At 40.9% G+C, this 17,309-nt stretch overlaps 1 protein-coding gene across 1 annotated transcript in view; it reads left to right on the top strand.

The window, feature by feature from the left end:
* Positions 1-210: 210 nt before the first annotated feature.
* The window catches only part of SEL1L2 (SEL1L2 ERAD E3 ligase adaptor subunit), a 56,380-nt gene continuing 39,281 nt past the window's right edge, over positions 211-17,309 (top strand). Inside the window, exons 1-2 of the mRNA XM_019548556.1 lie at positions 211-311; positions 2,393-2,555. Coding sequence (XP_019404101.1) covers positions 211-311; positions 2,393-2,555 — 264 coding nt within the window. The remainder of the gene's footprint in view (positions 312-2,392; positions 2,556-17,309) is intronic.

The raw sequence follows: 17,309 nt of genomic DNA, 5'->3' as shown, positions 1-17,309 counted from the left end.
AACAATTGAATCCTGCATATGCAATATCCCTAATATAAAATAAGAAGAAAATTTGACAGCAGCAAGTCTCCTTTATAGTTAAAAGTAAACCTGTCCTATGTAGCTACTAATCACAGCTACTGTATTAGAGGTTTTCCTCTCTAGAGCTAAAAATGTGTTTTTCTACTTTCAAATTTAAGTTACATTTTATATACATTTCTGTTTACACCTATGGCAGAAGAGAGGGAGAAAAATGAGGAGAGAGGTCATCATCTTTATAAAACAAGCATTAAAATATTGAAACATTCCAAAAGAAAAAAAGAGAAAAATGAGTAAGTCTACACTTGTGTATCTTCATTACTATTAGAGTCCAACATGTTCCAAGAAAAATAAGAACATGGTACCTGTCTTGAATAGTTTATGTTATAGTACTTAGCCCCCGCAAAATTATTCCTTGTTATAGAGCACTTTTGTGTGTCGGTAGAATCCTGTAGAAGGAAAGGTATTATTCTACCTAACCCTTTAGGTTAAGTTCAGGGGGCATTAGGGTAAGGTTAAATAGATTCAAAATGGCTGCCCTATATCAGGTAAGTCAGGATGCTGGGGGGGCTAGCCAGGGGTTTGGGGGGTCCAGCAGGCTGGAGGGGATTGAGGGTCTGCTGGATGATGGGGGGGAGGTATAATCTGCAGGTAGGGTAGGGGGGCAAAGGCAATCTGTCAGGGTGGGGCAGGCACAACCCATGGGTGGGGTGGGGGCAGGCATGATGGGGGGCAGGTGCAACCTGGGGGGCAGGCATGACCCACAAGGGGAAGGAGGAGCAAGCATGACCCATGGGTAGGGGGGCAGGTATGACCAATGAGGGTAAGGGGGGGAAAGCACAACCCATGGGTGAGGTGGAGTTGGGTCCCTGCCAACAAACCTACACCCCCATCCCTTCTGCCCCTCCCCCAACCAAGACTGACTTACTTGGCTCCAGCAGTGGCAAATGCTGATAGAAGTGGCTGCACCCAGAGCAGTTTGTGGGATGGGGGCTGAGAGTGCTACCTGGGTGGGGAGCAAGGAGCCAGAGGTGCAAAAAGATAGAGCAGTGTACAGAAGGGGGAGCGAAAAGAGCAGCCCTGGGGCTGGGGCCAGTGGCTGGGTTTTCCCAACCCCAGGGCTACACAGGGGAAGTGGACAGAAGTTCCATGAACCAGTTTGATCTAAATTGAAAGTGTCTGATACTACACAGACCCAGCTTGATCTTGAACTGGGTTCTGCAATTTTTAGATCAGTTTGTATACATGGAACTTCTTTTCAGTTACAGGTTTAAACTGATTGCTGGACACAGGCCTGTAAACGTAAAGTCAGCACTGGGATGAATTGGTCTGCCATTCTGCCATGAAGTTTAAATTGGTCTGCCATTCTGAACGCACTTTAACCTCCCAAATGTCTGCAGTTAGCATTAATACTTGGAACCTGCATCATCTTAGTCAAGCTTAATACTATTATATATTTCTCTACCCAAGATGAATTACAGATATTTTGAAACCTAGACCAGTTTACTTTTAAATGAAGTTTTGAATTGAGAATGAGTAAAGTACTGTGCTAAGGTATAATTCATCAAAATCAATTAAGTACCATAAAAAAATTGTGATTATTCTGGTCTAAATTTCTGTTTGTTTTTTATACTATTGGTATGTTATACTATTGATTATTCACACTTATTTACACCCAAGAACTGTCTCAGACAGCTGCCATCCTCAAACGGGACTGTGACTCTCTCTCTCTCTCTCTCTCTCTCTGAACCACGCTAAAAAAAGATATTCTAACCAATGATAGAAACAAGGTCTTCAAAATATTGTTACTTCCTTCTCATAAGAGTGGTCATTGTGAACAGAATATCAGAAAATAACTCCCTTCCTGCCCCCACCTTTCAACTGGCTGGAGTTATGCTGTGTGTGAGACGCCTCTGCGACATAGTCTAATTTATACCAAAGGGGTCTTTATACCCTGGCAGCAGGTTAAGGGGGATTTAAAGTGCAAAAAGGATTTAAGTCTACTTCATGTGTCCTCTTCACTGTCAGAGCTTTCTTAGAGAACTAGTCCTCCATTTCTAAATATGAACTTCAAGTTCACCTCTTTTTATTCCTGCTAAAATTAAGTTATTAACCATAAACTGACATTGATATTAATCTTAGCAATAGTCACATGAATTTGAAATACCATTCTGGGAGGGTGGGACAGAAAGAATTGATAATGACTCTGCTGCCATAAAATTATAATTCAGTTAGCCTGCAGAAACAATGATAATAGTTATCAGTGCTGAAACAGATACATTATAATTACTAAAACCACTCTTAGAGATGCACATACTTGTTGAGGAGAATTAAGATTAAATAATTAAATCTGGATTTCATGTGCTTGAATTAGAGCCTACCAACTCCTTACTAAAGCAGCAGATTTGGGAAATTTGAAAGCTATGGAAAAACTTGCTGCTGCATTGCTGTTTGGTTATCATATTCCTCAAAATATAACTGCAGCTGTGGCTTTATATGAAACTTTGGCTGAAAAAGGATCTCATAAAGGCCAAACTGTAAGTGCTATTTTTAGTTTTGTTTTTTAAATGTATAACATTTTATATAGTCACTGTTTCACTGATAAGCTTATCACTTTGAAATATACTAAAGTAGATATATGTTGATATAATTTGCAATCACACGGCAGTTAAATTATTAGAATATATTATTTAGTAAAAACAGCATCTGACTAAAAATCTTTTAAGATAATAAGATTTCCTAAGCAGTTACACTGGTACCACTACATTTTAATAATCAACTCTACTGTTTACTCTTAAAGACGATTATTTATTTTTAGAGCTTCATTCATATTGCACAAATTGAGATAGACTAATCAGTGTCATTTGCTGCTATGTTTGTAGACAATTTCACTTTCTCAAGTAGTAGGATTAAGATGTGATTTTTGGGTTCCAAACACACTGGGGAATATTGAACTAGAATCAAAATACTGTTTTCCATTAATATTTTTAAACCTAAATTTTGAGTCAATCCCATCTGACAACACCACTTCTGATTATTTTAACTTTAGATATTTACACTCAAATGCTAAAAACTATATTTATATTTATAAATGCTGTTATAGGTTTGCCTATTGACATTAGTTATTAATTTATATCTCTTCCTGCAGAATAACATTGGGTTTAATTAAAAATACAAAATATTTTAATATGAAATGATGAGATTTCTGACTTGCTTGATCCTTTTTCCTTTAAAACTACGGGACCTTCCTTAGTTGCTGAGGTTCTGTACAACAGCATGTCGAATAAACTCTTCTATGAAACTTGCTCTACCACCCCTACATGACACCAGTTAACATTTACTGTGATGGTGAATGATCAAGATTATTTGACTCAGTAAAGTTCTAAGATGTCCCTGTGGACAGGATCCTAACACTGGTTGTGTGTCACCACATTGCTGGGGAACTGTTTTAGCTGTCTGTTCTGTTGCAGTAGGTATTCAATCCATCAGAAATAAAAAAAAGGGATAATCATCAGGAGTGTGCAAAATGGGTCCTAGTAGATTTGGATTCAGCCCAAATCAGGGACAGTGATTCAATTTGTGTTGATTTGGATCACTGTCCCCAATTCAATTCGGCCAAATCCGAATCTGAAGATTCAGTGCTGATTCAGAGAATCAGCGATTCAGCCATAGACACAGCTTTAAATGTTTTTTCTACATATCTTGAGGTACCAGGCCTGGCTCATGAATGCTGCGATGCTGGGGTGGATGGAGCATCCCACAAGAGCATGGGGGGTGGAACAGGTCGCCTTCCCCAGCGTCATCTTTTGCCTGTTATCCATGACCTATGAGGGATGCCCTTGAAGTCCCCTTAATGTTTCTCATGTCCCGCTTTCTACTCGTCTGCCACGTCTTGATGGAAAGATTATACAGATGTTCTTATAAGCAGAAGACTGCTTATTGTATTTTGTATGTTGGAGTTTGTCACAGGGCGGGGGCCCAGGAGCGGCCGTGATCTCTCCTGGCACCCCCTACCATGTCAAGTGGGTGTCTACGCACCCTCGTTATCTCGCCCACCACGTCTTGCTGGTAATGTTATAACAGGGAGGCTGCCTTTTACCCTCTTGCACGGTACCCTGTCTCCTGATGATTCAGTGCACTCCTGCCACATGGCTATGCATGGCTCCTACCACTCCTAATACCACGCCCCAAGCCTCTCAGTTGTCCCGGACATTGTTGTGTCTATTTATCTCTTCTCGACGGCCCTCTCCAGGGCCTCTCCCCGTACGCTTGCCCTCTCTGGGCCTTCTTAGTCCTGTGCGCTGTCCCTCGGGCCTTCTTAGTCCTGTGCGCCCTCTCCGGGCTTCTACCCGTACACTCGCCCTTCTCTGGGCTTCTACTCGTATGCTCGCCCTTCCCCGGGCTTCTACCCATACGCTCGCCCTTCTCCGGGCTTCTTATCCCAGTAAGGTGTAAATTGTCCTCCGTGGGGCTTATCCTGATACCATCGCCCTCCCTGGGGCTTATCCCAACACGATCGCCTTCCCTGGGGCCTTTTATTCTTGTCTGCCCTCCCTGGGGCTTCTTATTCCCAAGCTCACGCCTGCACTGGGGCCTGTGCCTCACGCTCCCCGCACTGGGGCCTTGCCTCGCGCTTCCCGCGCTCTCGCCCCAACCAGGGCCTGTGCCTTGCACTCGCCCACACTGGGGCCTTGCCTCGCGCTCCCCGCACTCTCACCCCCAACCGGGGCCTGTGCCTCATGCTCCCGCGCTCAGGGCTCAGGCAGCCTTGGCCTTACCTGGCCCCAGACCCCTTCCTGGACCTTATGCCCCACTGGGGCTTTTTGCCTACGCCCACACTGGGCTCCTCCCGATATTGCCCCACTGGGGCCAGGGTCTATGCAACCCCCAAAACACGGCACCCTCTTCAGTGCCAGGAACCTCCACGCTACTGGGGAGCTCCCCTGAGTCCTCCTCCAACCCCTACAGCCTCACCCGGTCCTCCAGTGTAACTATAAACAAAACCATAAGCCAATTGGCTGTAACCCAAACTTAGGCCTCCTGGCCAAAATCTAACCCTAAGCCCTCAGGCTCATCAACATTACTATCCTGGCCAGGGGTTTCTCTGCCTGGTATTCTCCACCTAGGCTATGCAGGTCATCAGGCTTCTCATGCTCTGCTTATTCCCTCAGAGCTCCATCTTTTACAACTGCCAGAGAGGAACTGCCTGCTTGGCCTCAGCCCCAGCTGTTTATATGGGCCAGGCCCTGCCCCCTCCTGGTCAGCTGACCTCATTGGTTGCCCCAGCAACCCACACCTGTCCTTTTGGAGCAGGCACTTCAGTGCCCGCGACAGAGTTCACAGCCAGCCCGGACCTTGACCCCTGTCTTTCTCTAGCTAGGCCTCCCCATCTAAACCCACCAGATAGGGTTTGACTCTGAGGCTCTAGCATCTTGATCTTGGAGCTCGTGGCCCTCCTTTTTGCCCCCACTCCAGAGCCCAGCCTTTCTGGCCCAGAAGCCCGTCCACCAGCCCTACAGCCAGGGGGCTGCAAGGTCAAAGCTGGGCAGCAGCCTCAAACCTCCACTGTCTCAGCTCAGAAACACACAGCTGCACCCCAGGTGCACCAGGCGACTTTGGCCTTTTATGACTGTGCCTTCTGGTGCCAGGGCCTGTGCACCCTGAATACTGTGCCCTCTCTGGTGCCAGGGTCACCACACTGTAGTGGGTCCCCCAATGAGGCCTTCTCCTTCCCCAATAGCCTCACCCAAACCACTGGTGTTAATTATAACTGCCACCAAAAATAAAATTTAAAAAAAGGCAGCATGCCAGCTTACATTTTCACAGGGGCTTGTGAGAAAAAACTTTTAAAGTTATGTCTATGTCTGAATTACTGAATCTTTCCAAATCTCTCCAAATTGATTTGGAGGGGTCCAATTTGATTCAGAGAGATTAAAGGGTCTCCTGATTCAATTCAGATTTGGAGATTTGGCCACTGAATCATGCCAAATTGAATCGGGGACCAAAGCTTCACACAGCCCTAATAATCATACTTTGCACCTGATTTCAGGTGTAAGAAGTATTCAGAGTTCATAGATGTATCCCCTGGAATGTGTCCATCAAGTACAAGACCCTAGAATTATTTTGTAAAAAACAATTCTAAGAATTGCCCACCTGGTTGCTTTACATTAATTTGACATATTTTTGTTGTGCTTAGGTATTGCTCAAGATTTCTACATCTTGGCCACGTGAATATCCTTGCCAAAAGATACCTCTTGTGTTTTCTTGAGATCTAATAGCTACCATGGCAACAGTGGGACTAACAGAGTTGGTTTCTGATTCAAACTAAGCACTGGACACTCTCTTATCTCACAGTTGTTCTAGATCCAGAAAGCATATGTTAGAAATAAATCTTAATGTGGTAAAATTATAGATTCCAAAAAAACAACTTATGTTGAGATGATGCACCTATTTTTGTAAAGCTCCTTTGGATCTATGAAATTCCTCTAGGAAGAGTTTACTGCTTACCTACATAGGCATTACAATACCTTTTTAAAATAATCACTATAACAGTCTGATGGCCATGGCAGTTAATGCTGTTGTCCCTTCCCTCATCCTTCCTCTGTACCATACTCATAGATTACCTGTTACAACTGTAGTGAGAAATACAGAGCCTCCGTAAAAACAAACACAAAAAAGCCCTGCTCAGAACAACCAATTGTATCAGAATTGTTGTATTCTTTTAATATGGTCATAGTCAAAGCAAAGTTTGTATGAATTGGTTATGAGCTATGAGTAGTCAGATTAATCAAACCTCTTTAACATAGTAGCGAAGTTAAGGGTTTGTTGCTGTGAGGACTTATCTACTACTTCTCAGATAGAGCTGATTAGATTCCAGATAAGTGGGTCATATACATAAAAATAATGTTGAGGCAAGTTGTTCAGTTGTTTCAGCAAGTGAGATTAGTTTCTGCCTTGAGTAGGCACTCTTAGGATCGTAGGAAAGAAGGGTTGGGAGGGACTCTGCAAGGTCATTTAGCCCACCCCCCTGCTCAAATCAGGATGAACATTGACAGTCATGTGAATTTTGTAAGTCCATGTAGTATCCTATCTTATCCTATCTTAATTTTTAAGGAAAGTTATAAAGAAGATCCTGATGAACGACCTCAAGCTGTACTTTGGTTCTATAGCTTGCTTTGATCCATATCAGAGAATTATTCAGTTGGGGCTACTGATCTTGAAATCTGTCCTCATAAAGAAAATGGTGAAGCATACACATTTATTAGATACGTGAGCAAGTTTTGATTCTATTGCCCATGACATATTGTTGATTTATTTCCAGGCTTTTGCAAAAGTGGGCACAGTGGCACTTTAATCTGTTCATTTCTTCCATTCAGAAAAGTCCTATAGAACCAGGGTGACCGTCTTTTGGCATAAGCACTACAAGTGGCACAAGCAGCCTCTCTGTGTGGCATGCAGCAGATCAGGCTGCAGCAAGAAGTTCAGCAGCACATAGAGCAGGAAGCCCAAAACAGAGCAGGATATAAAGCTTGGGGGCACAGGGCAGGAAGCAGGAAATTGGTCAGGGAGCCCAGAGGGGGAGTCAAAAGCAGAGCAGCAAGTTGGGCAAAGGAAGAAGATCAGAGTGGCACTTGGAGAGGGTGCACGGTTAATTAGCGGCATCCCTACCAACATGTTTTTTCCTGACCACTATAGAATGCTACTGGAGAGCAGCTTATCCTTCCTGGAGGTCCTCACACATAAAGGGTTTCAGGATTCCCTCTTGCCATTGCTTCCATCAGGTGTTTAAATTCTTTACAAAAAAAAAAATTTGAAAATATTTATTCTAACATTTGAAGATTTTAAAGCCCTGAAATGCTGCCTGCAACTTCAAGGGTGAAACCAACAATCAAAATTAAAGCAGAAAGTATACAATGCATCATTGGGTTTCAGGGTCTGTTGTAAACAACGGACGGGCAATTATTTCAGGCGGAGGGCTGCTTACTGTGTTTTGGCAAGCCATCGAGAGCCGTATGACAGGCAGTCAGGGGCAGATAACTATTAATTTTCTAAATTTTTTAGGGGCCTCGCAGGCCAGATAGAATGGCCTGGCGGGCTGCATCCAGCCCACGGGCCGCATTTTGCCCACCCCTGTTGTAAACCCAAAGCTCACATCAAGCTACAATACCATATAGCAATTGAAAACATAAGTTAAAATGAACGGTGGTGTCATTATCGGGTTTGCAATACTCATATGGCACTGATGCCAGAGGAGAATAGAAACATCTTTTTTGCATAGTTTTGTCATCAATAATGTGACAGTACACAAATCTAAGTCTCCTTTCATTGAGACCTCATTCGTACTCTTTCATTTCTGGCAGAAAAAATAATCAGAAATTGGTTGCTATGTAAAGCCAACAATTATATAGTTTGGCAAGGGGAATAATTAAGCCTAACATAGTATTAATGCTACACATTGACTGGATATACTCACCTTGCACTTAAGTAGTTGGCATCCTCAAGGTCCTATTGAATTCATTGCTTGTCCTGAATTCCCATATAGTAACAATGATCTTTCATGCCTTTCATTGCCCATAGCAAACCGATGGAGTCATTCACCCTAACCCAACACAGAGGCTAAGATCAGCGAGATGAATTTGCTATCATAATTTACTTTTGAAATGGTGTACCAATTCTATTTTCTATTCTGTGCAATAGAAAAATCACATTCTGTGGTGACTATATAAAAAGGGTAGATTTAAAGTGTAAATCTGTTATGTTTTCACACACTATATATGGGCTCCTATGAAGGCCAAAATGCCCCCCTAACATATATCAGACAGTAAACTAGAAAATTGCTTGAAATTACAGTAAATTACAGCAACTTTCCTTCTGCTACATATGGCTTATGTAAGCCAAAATGGTCATCTCAGCACTTCTTGTCTAGCTCCAGGTTCCATTACCAGCCCTTTGCTTATGATGGGAATGACAAAGAACTAGGGGTCTGTAGAGACTAAACTGAGGACAGAATTCCTTCCTCAAATGACCAAGGGTAGTACAGTTGACAGAGGACCTCCACTTTTGAAACAGGCTTCCCTTGGAATGATCACAATCTAGAGACCAAGATTCAGAATCCAATTCCCGATGCATTCATTTTAGCTTTTTTGTTTGTTTTATTTCTTTCACTACTGCTTAGTTTCCATGGTGATAGGCTCTTTAGAAGTTAAGAGAATCTTTTGAAACACATGAAATTTAATTTCACCATAATATTTAGTCTAAGTGGCATTATTCAAGTATTACTCAGAACAGCGTAATGCCAAAATCTAGTGGAATCCTGTAAATGCTATTAAAATAATTGATCAATCTATAAATTATGTCAAACTAGAATTGGTACAGTTTAAAGTATAATATTTTACTCTTTTGGGCCAGTTTCACAGTTTAACACTGTAAATGGTTGTGGTCCCATGGCTTAGCTTTCTCATTTATTTATTTAAGGAAAGAATTAAATCAGGTAATGCCCTTTATGAATTAGTTCTATAATTATTAACAGTATACAGTTGCTGTAAAAAGGGGATTTAAGATTCATTCAGCAGTATCAGCATTAGCAGTTATGAAATTGTTTCCTCCATTACTTATGTTCTTTGCATTAATGTGCAGTGATGGTTCTTTCATAGCTCTTACTATTAGGCTATTTATATTCACTTGAATGAGTGACAATATGAGATTAATTCTAAAATGAGTAAAATTATTATTTTATCAATTCTGAAAATTATTTGTAATGATTACATAATGTTTAGAATTTATCAAAGGGGACTTACATAAACTTGATGTAAATACTCTTGTTGAACTTGGAGTGGCAAAAAGAAGTCCTGTTTGGAAACAAGAAGATAAATACATTCTACCTGTCATAAAGAGAACTATGTCTGTTCAGACACAGGAAAACACATTAAATAATCCTAGGCAGTAACACTTCATTATCTTAGAGTTAGGGTTGCTAGGCAACATAACCATTACAAACCTACATAGCAAGATCGTTGCTGTTAATAAATCTTAAGTATGGGAATGTTCAAAGTAACACAGATAAAAATGGTAGCACCTTATAATTTATATGTTCCCTGAAAACAATTTTACCTTTTTCTTTACCTATTTTATGCAGGTAGTCTTTGCTGAATTATTTGTTGAAGTATGGTAATATGCTATGGAGCAATATAGTTCTAAAGGGTTAAGCTTGGATACAAAATGAGAACAAAATTGTCACTCAAACCATACCTTCAAATAATGCAAGTCATATGAGAAATTACTTGCCCAATAACTCTGTTTGCACCTTTCCTCTTCTTTCATAAAAATGGGTACCATTCCTCTCCTGGTGAATTTGGGGACAATCCAGTGTTGTTGCTGGATGCTTCAGGACTAAGTTACCCAAAAAAACCCTATGAAAGATGTAAAATACTCCAACAACCAATAATTAGCATTAAGACACAAACTGAAATTACATTATCTAATCCTGAGGCACGTATGTTGTTACCTCCCATTAGGGAAAAAATCCAGCTTTTGCAAGTAGTGTTCCAGTTGTTTACCAGACTGCCAGTGTAGGCTAAATGAGAAGAGAAGTTACAAGCAAAAAGAAAACTATCACTTTGGAAGGCTCTTACAAAACCCTACTTCATTAGTAATACAGGGTAGTGAACACTGATTCACAGAGGGGAGAAGGATAAAAAAGATTTTTAATTGCAGTAAAACAGGCAAATTGAAAACTCCTATCACTTAAAATCAAATCTTGGTCACTTAAGAATCATTTGGTAAGCAAGCTAGTACTAACTTCCTCTTCAGAGGAATGGAAACCTGCTTTACAGAGCAGCTCCAACACCTTCTCTCCACAATGCAATTTGGGACTGTATACAAAAAGTCTTGATTCCCTCCATAAATAGTTTTCTGTAAATCTAACATATTTTAACATCCCGTTTGCTGCAGCTTGGAGGCCCTAGAGCCCTAGCATTATGGATGGAATGAGATTAATAGGTCATTCAACTCAGATATGCGCTCTGCATACTTGAAATATATATTTATAGCTCTAACGGTACCCATTTATACCACAACCTTCCAAGGAAGTTGCAAAGATTTGAATGAAATGATGGGACAACTATTTCCCAAGGACAGTGGAAAGGAGAAATTACCTTGGACAGTAAGTTTTCTGGATATTTTTGACAGCTGATATTTCTCAGACGGAGAATCTCCACTTGCATAAATGACGTGCTAGTGCTGTCATCCACTTTTCTCTGGTACATATTTGTCAGATTCCAATAAGATCTCCAAAATACTGTGTTCCTTGTAATTTCTTTATACTGCGGTAACAATTAGAGGTCAGTGCCCTATTATCCTGGGCATGATACAAAGACATTCCCTGTCCAAGAGAGTTCTATTTCCTTTCACACCAGAAATAGAACTTGACCCTGTGAATGAAAGTACTTTCCTGTGACTTCTGCCTACCTATCAAAATATATCAATGAGGCCATATAACACTTGTGATCTTTATTTCTCTTTCCATATTAAAAGGTAGGCCGTCCTAGTTCAATAACTAGGATGTGGTCCCGTCTTCAATAACACTAGTCATTTCTGCACATTGCCTGGCTACCAAGTCCAAACAAATGTATTTTGCGTATCTGAAAGGACACGGACCAAGAATTTGGTTCTCTTTCACCCCATCTTTTCTGCATCCATTATGTGAACTGTCTTGAAAGGCACAAGATCCTTTGTTTAAAACATTATTTCCACTGCCTCAGAGAACTATGACACGTTATGTCAACATTTTAGCAGGTTTATAAACATCTTAGAGATTGGCTTGTGATTTAAATCCTAGTAGGAGAAAATGTTGCTTTTGGAAGTTATTCCTCAGTTGTCAACTATAGAATTTCTTACACCTTTCACTGAAGAAACTGGTACTAGTTAATGCTAAAAAATGGCAGTTGGACACTGTGGTCTAGTTCATATGTGTATTGTTCCAATGTAGGAATGATAGGAGCTTGTATAGCATAACATATGATCATGAAGGAGCTGTATGCTTTCTTTTTAGACTGAGGTACCATTACTTTATGGTTGTCTATCTTCTTGGTAAGCCTGAAAGTTCTGCTCCTATATGAGGAAAGGTCCAGAGTGAAAGCTGGATTGGTTTTCAGTATGTTGTTTGTACTTACCTTCCCAAAATAAAATAAATTCTGAAGTTATCCAGGTCTCACAGTTAATTTTTCGTTGCACTGGTTCCCTGTCCATAAAAGGTAGAAGGCAGAGCATAATGGCACCTTTGAAACAAAATGGTTCAGAGAGGCATAGGCTTTCATAGGTGACACCCTACTTCATCAGATGTAGCATCTGACAAAGTAGGATGTCACTGACAAAAGCTTATGCTTTTCTGACCCAGTTAGTTCCCATCAGAGACAAGTTGAGCTGCCATTGCACTGCCACTCCCCTCTCTCCAGCCTTTCTGAGACCAGGGAGGCTCCAGTGTGGGAAGCGGGGTTAGCCCTGGGGCTTCCTCCACTCCACTCCTGGAGACAGGGAAGAGAGGGAGCAGCAGAGCACTGCTCCCCCACATTTCCCCAGGCTGGGGTAATTCCAGTACAAGGAAGGCACAGGAGTCTTTCCCCACTGCTGTGCTCCCCCTCAGAGACCAGGAGGCATGGAGCAGCTGCTATTCTCATGACCGTCTCAGATGGGACCGTCCCAGCCACCGGTGGAGGGTTCAGGATTGATTGAGAATGTGGTCATGGGGGGTAGAAAGGTAAGAAAGGTTTATTGACTTAAAAACACAACTACACATAGTAACCAGACAAACAATGACAGACAAGAATAATTTGCGTCGGCAACTTATCGGCAGTCTCCTCTGACATCTGATGTCAAGTTTCTCTTTCCACAAAGCTCAGCGAAGTCAGGCGTCCTTGATCAGCGCTGTCCAAGAGTTACCAGAAAGGAACTTAGTATTTAGTCCTTGGGCTCCTCGAGATCCATGGGCCCACTGACCCAGGTCAACTGCTAATTAATCCTTTTCACAGAACTGTATCTTCCTTCTGAATGATTTCTGGATGTTTCAGCCAATTTATAGCTTCTGAACTGTGTTGATAACTTACAGCCACTCAGATTCTTTTTACTTCAACTGTCCTTAGACTGACCAATAGCAGTACAAGCCTTGCATTCTTTTGATAAGGTTAATTTTAACTATGCCACAGGGCCTTACTACTTCAAGGCTTTGCTAAATTTATTAGGCCTTACTTTATACAAGGCCATACTACATCTTAAACTTTAATTAGGCTCTTAGCAACAACATATAGCTTAATATTTAAAGAAATGACAGAAAAACACTTGGTCTAATCTTCATAGAGCCTTCAACAAGCACCTTTATCACACAGACATAATTTTCAGCTGTCTCAGGGATCACTACCATCACTGGGAAAGGCACAGAAAACAAGGGACAGGGAGTGGTTATAAGCTGAATCTGCTCCCTCTCATGGAAAGACTTCTAGCAGTGGAAATTTCTCAGGAATTTCCACTGCCAGAAATGAACACTTGTTCATACCTATGGTTAGCTGCCTGTCTCTGTCCAGAAAAAGAAATTCTGGAGAAATTTTGCAAAATTTCTTGCAAGGGCTGATATTGGCAATTCTAGTATGATGAGCTAATTGGCTGTGGGTGGCTCCTGCCAGGAAATGATCAATTCAATGAAATTTTGGATTGTTGCTCAACTTTGTTATGGTGATAAAATCATGCACAGACACATATCTATTTTGACCATAATTCTCTATGTTAGATTCCCAAAATCATTTTTCATTTTGAACAACTGGTGGGTTTGGATCTTTTCTGGGATATAGACAATTATGAGTGACTTTGTTTCTCCAGCTAGGACACTGAATACTATGAATGGATAACTTCCAACAGTAACTTTAACTGTCATCATTACTAGCTCTTCCTTCTGCCTCTGGATGCTGAGAATAAATTAGAGGTGTATTTGTAAACTCAAATACACAAATGCTTACTGTATTTTGTCTTTGTTGTGGAGATGATTTTGTTTGTTTGGAAAGAAAATTTTCCTAGGTTTTGTTGGGAGTTTTTGCTCCAGATTTCTCTCTATTTTAGGGAAATAGTCCAAATCCAATCTTCTTGCCCAGGGTGATGAAAATATGTCTAGTTTTAGTCATTATGTATTCCCTGCTACAGATTTTTTCACCCAAGAGAATATTTTGAACAGTGTAGCAAGGATCTGACCACATAAACACAAACCCTCTCACTGAAATCATTTTACTTACTTGCTACTGCAGTGGCTTTTCTTTACTAAATAGAGGGGGAAAAGTTCTAAATAGCTCCAGTGAAAGCTTTGGAATAGTTATGTATTGTAGCCTCACTTTCATGGTGTATAGGATCTTTGGTCAAAGGTGTGCTTCTGAGTGACACCACAGTCTTTTACCAGCAGAGCTATTCTTTCACCAATCTTAGTCATCTAAAACTTGGGGGTTTCCTTTATTTTTAAGCAACATTTTGGTTGGGTTTTTGCTATCTGAAGAAGTCTAAAAAAGATAAAGATGAAGGCTTCTTTATTCTGAAGTTTCTCATGAAAAATAGAATTCTTGTTCTGTTTTTGAGGTAAAGGAAAATGTTTGAGGTGGTATATATAATACTTCTCTAACTGTTTACAGGAAAAAGGTTAGCATGGTTTTCATTCTGTTTTGGGATTATTCTGCTGAAAAGTATACTAGGAGAATTTATGGAAGTAGCTCCCTAAATGGTACTAGTAGCCTGACAGGGCATGTTTTTTAGCGCTGTGTGAAGCTTTGGTCCCTGATTCAATTCAGCGGAGATTTCAGCTCGATTTGGTGGCTGAATCTCTAAATCCAAATTGAATCAGGAGACATTTTAGTTTCTCTGAATCATATCAGAACCCTTCAAATTGATCTGGAGAGACTTGGAAAGATTCGGAGATTCAGATATAGACACAAGCTTTAAATGTTTTTTCTACATACCTCATGGTACCAGGCAGCTCATGAACACTGCAATGCTGGGGCCGATGGAGCATCCCACAGGAGTGCAGAGGGCCCCCCAGTGTGCTCAGCAGCAGACCTAGAAGTGAACCAGAAGTACTTACAGTCCACTTTCAGGTCTGCCAGGGAGTGCGCTGGAAGCCCCCCAGTGCCCCTCCCAGCTTGGTGACTGGTGCCTCCTGGGTCTGGGGGACATCTAGGGTGCCCCCATGGCTGATCACCAAGCTGAGTGGGTGCAGTGACCCCCCCATGTTCTCCCCAGTGGATGAGGAAGTGGATCGGAAGTACTTCTGGTCCATTTCCAGGTTCACCAGTGAGCACATGGGGGGGGGCCTGCGCTTCTGTGGGGTGCTCCATCCACCCCAGCATTGCAGCATTTACAAGCTGCTGGTACCTTGAGGAATGTAGAAAAAACATTTAAAGCTGTGTCTATGTCCAAATCGCTGATTTTCTGAATCAGCATCAAATCTTCAGATTCGGATTTGGCCAAATCAAATCAGGGACAGTGATCTGAATCAATCAATCAAATCACTGTCCCCAGTTTGGGCCAAATCCGAATCTGAATCGACTACGGCCCCTTTCTCACTACCCTAATATTTTTCCTACCTCTCTTAGGAGAGAAATAACTTAGGAACCATTCTAAAATGGGAAAGATTTTTTATATCCCCTTGCAATCCCATAATGGTGCAGCTAGCTGGGAAACGGAGTTTTTTAAGTGCCTTTATTCTGGACACAGCTGCAATGCTTCATATAGTTCAGTCTATAACTAGCTGATGGAGATGGAGAGAAGCTGTAAGACTCCCTCCGGGCTTTAACTGAGGCTTTCCAGTATTTCCAGACAGGCGAGGCAGTGAGTCTGATACAGAATACTGTGAGTGTATCATATGAAAGAGAAATCCAAGGACAAGTGGGAAGCATTGCCCATTTATAGCAAACAAGCCAAAAAGCTGTGGAAAATAATTATTTATGGAACACAATTTGATACAAAATTAAATACTTAATTCTGCCCTTTCTATCGTACCTCATACAAAATAATACTGAGTACAGTATTTCGTGAAAAGCATCTTTTATAGGTAACAAAATAAGTTCATGGCTACTAAACAATTCAAAGGATTCACCATTTCATAGTGTCACTGAGTGCATTACCTACCACAGAAAAGACCCTGAAAAACTCATTATCACCATTTACTTTATCCTGAAACTCAAAGTAAATTGACACACAGTGAAATCAGTTTTAAGCCCCAAATCAAGTGAGCAATTAAGCATAACTGTAAGTATATAGTGGCAGGGGTTCTTAGGTCATTTGATGAACAAGAATGGTCATTAACAAAAGGATGTATGTGTATCAGTCTTTGTGGTTCATCATATTTGTAGGGGGCTGGAGTGGTGCAGGTGCTAAGGCTGCACAGTTGATAGCTTAGAAGTCCCAAGTTTGTAAGCCATAGCAGAAATGCTCTTGGCATGGCCTGTCAGATTCCAACAAATCTGTGAATTCTGTTTAAATACCTTGTCACAAGGACACAAAAAGGAAACATTATATTCTCACAGTTATGCATGAGCCAAAAGCCTTTGCTGAGTTGAGGTCTTAAACAAGGCAATCTTACCAGTACCTTCTTGTAGTCAATGTTAAGATAGATCCCTAGAGAAATTCAGCTTGGTCAGTAGGCATTCAGAAGCTTCATCCAGCCAAATGTCAGTGATGGATGCTACGTCATAATTCTCATCCATAATTTCATCATATGAGATAGGCTTTATTATTATACCCTGATCTTATAATGCATAGTATGATTCAAGACCAGGCTTATTAGTTGGAAAATACAATGGAGTATTATGTTATAATATGTTATAACTATAACTACCTTGTCTTCTCTGTTTTTACTAAGATTTTTGTCTTATACTGGAGAATTTATAGTTTTCTGTGTTGATTTTAAAGTCTGCACATAAGGAAATTACCAGTACCTTTAAACATCAAATTGTAAAAAGGAAGAAATCCTTATGTGAATCTACTCTACAGCAAAATATCAGTTAAGATTATCCACGTGGCTGAGATGAGAGAGTTTTGTTTAGGTTTAGAATATTAACATTGCACATTTGGAGTAGATGGTATGCTTACAATATAACTCTTCGGTGAACAAAGTATATAGCGTTTATAATAATTGACATTATTTTAATAAATACTGTATTTTATTTATATTCCCTTTCTCCTTCTTCCAACTAAGCATGAACACCTGATATATACCTCCAGGATGGGCAGATGTCTGAGTAACCTTTTGGTTCTTGTTTTTATAT

The sequence above is a fragment of the Crocodylus porosus genome, unplaced genomic scaffold (genome assembly GCF_001723895.1).
Source record: "Crocodylus porosus isolate Cpor-Errol unplaced genomic scaffold, CroPor_comp1, whole genome shotgun sequence".
Taxonomy (NCBI): domain Eukaryota; kingdom Metazoa; phylum Chordata; order Crocodylia; family Crocodylidae; genus Crocodylus; species Crocodylus porosus.
The sequence above is the reverse complement of the archived record's forward strand: the minus strand, read 5'-3'. Positions and strand labels throughout refer to the sequence as shown.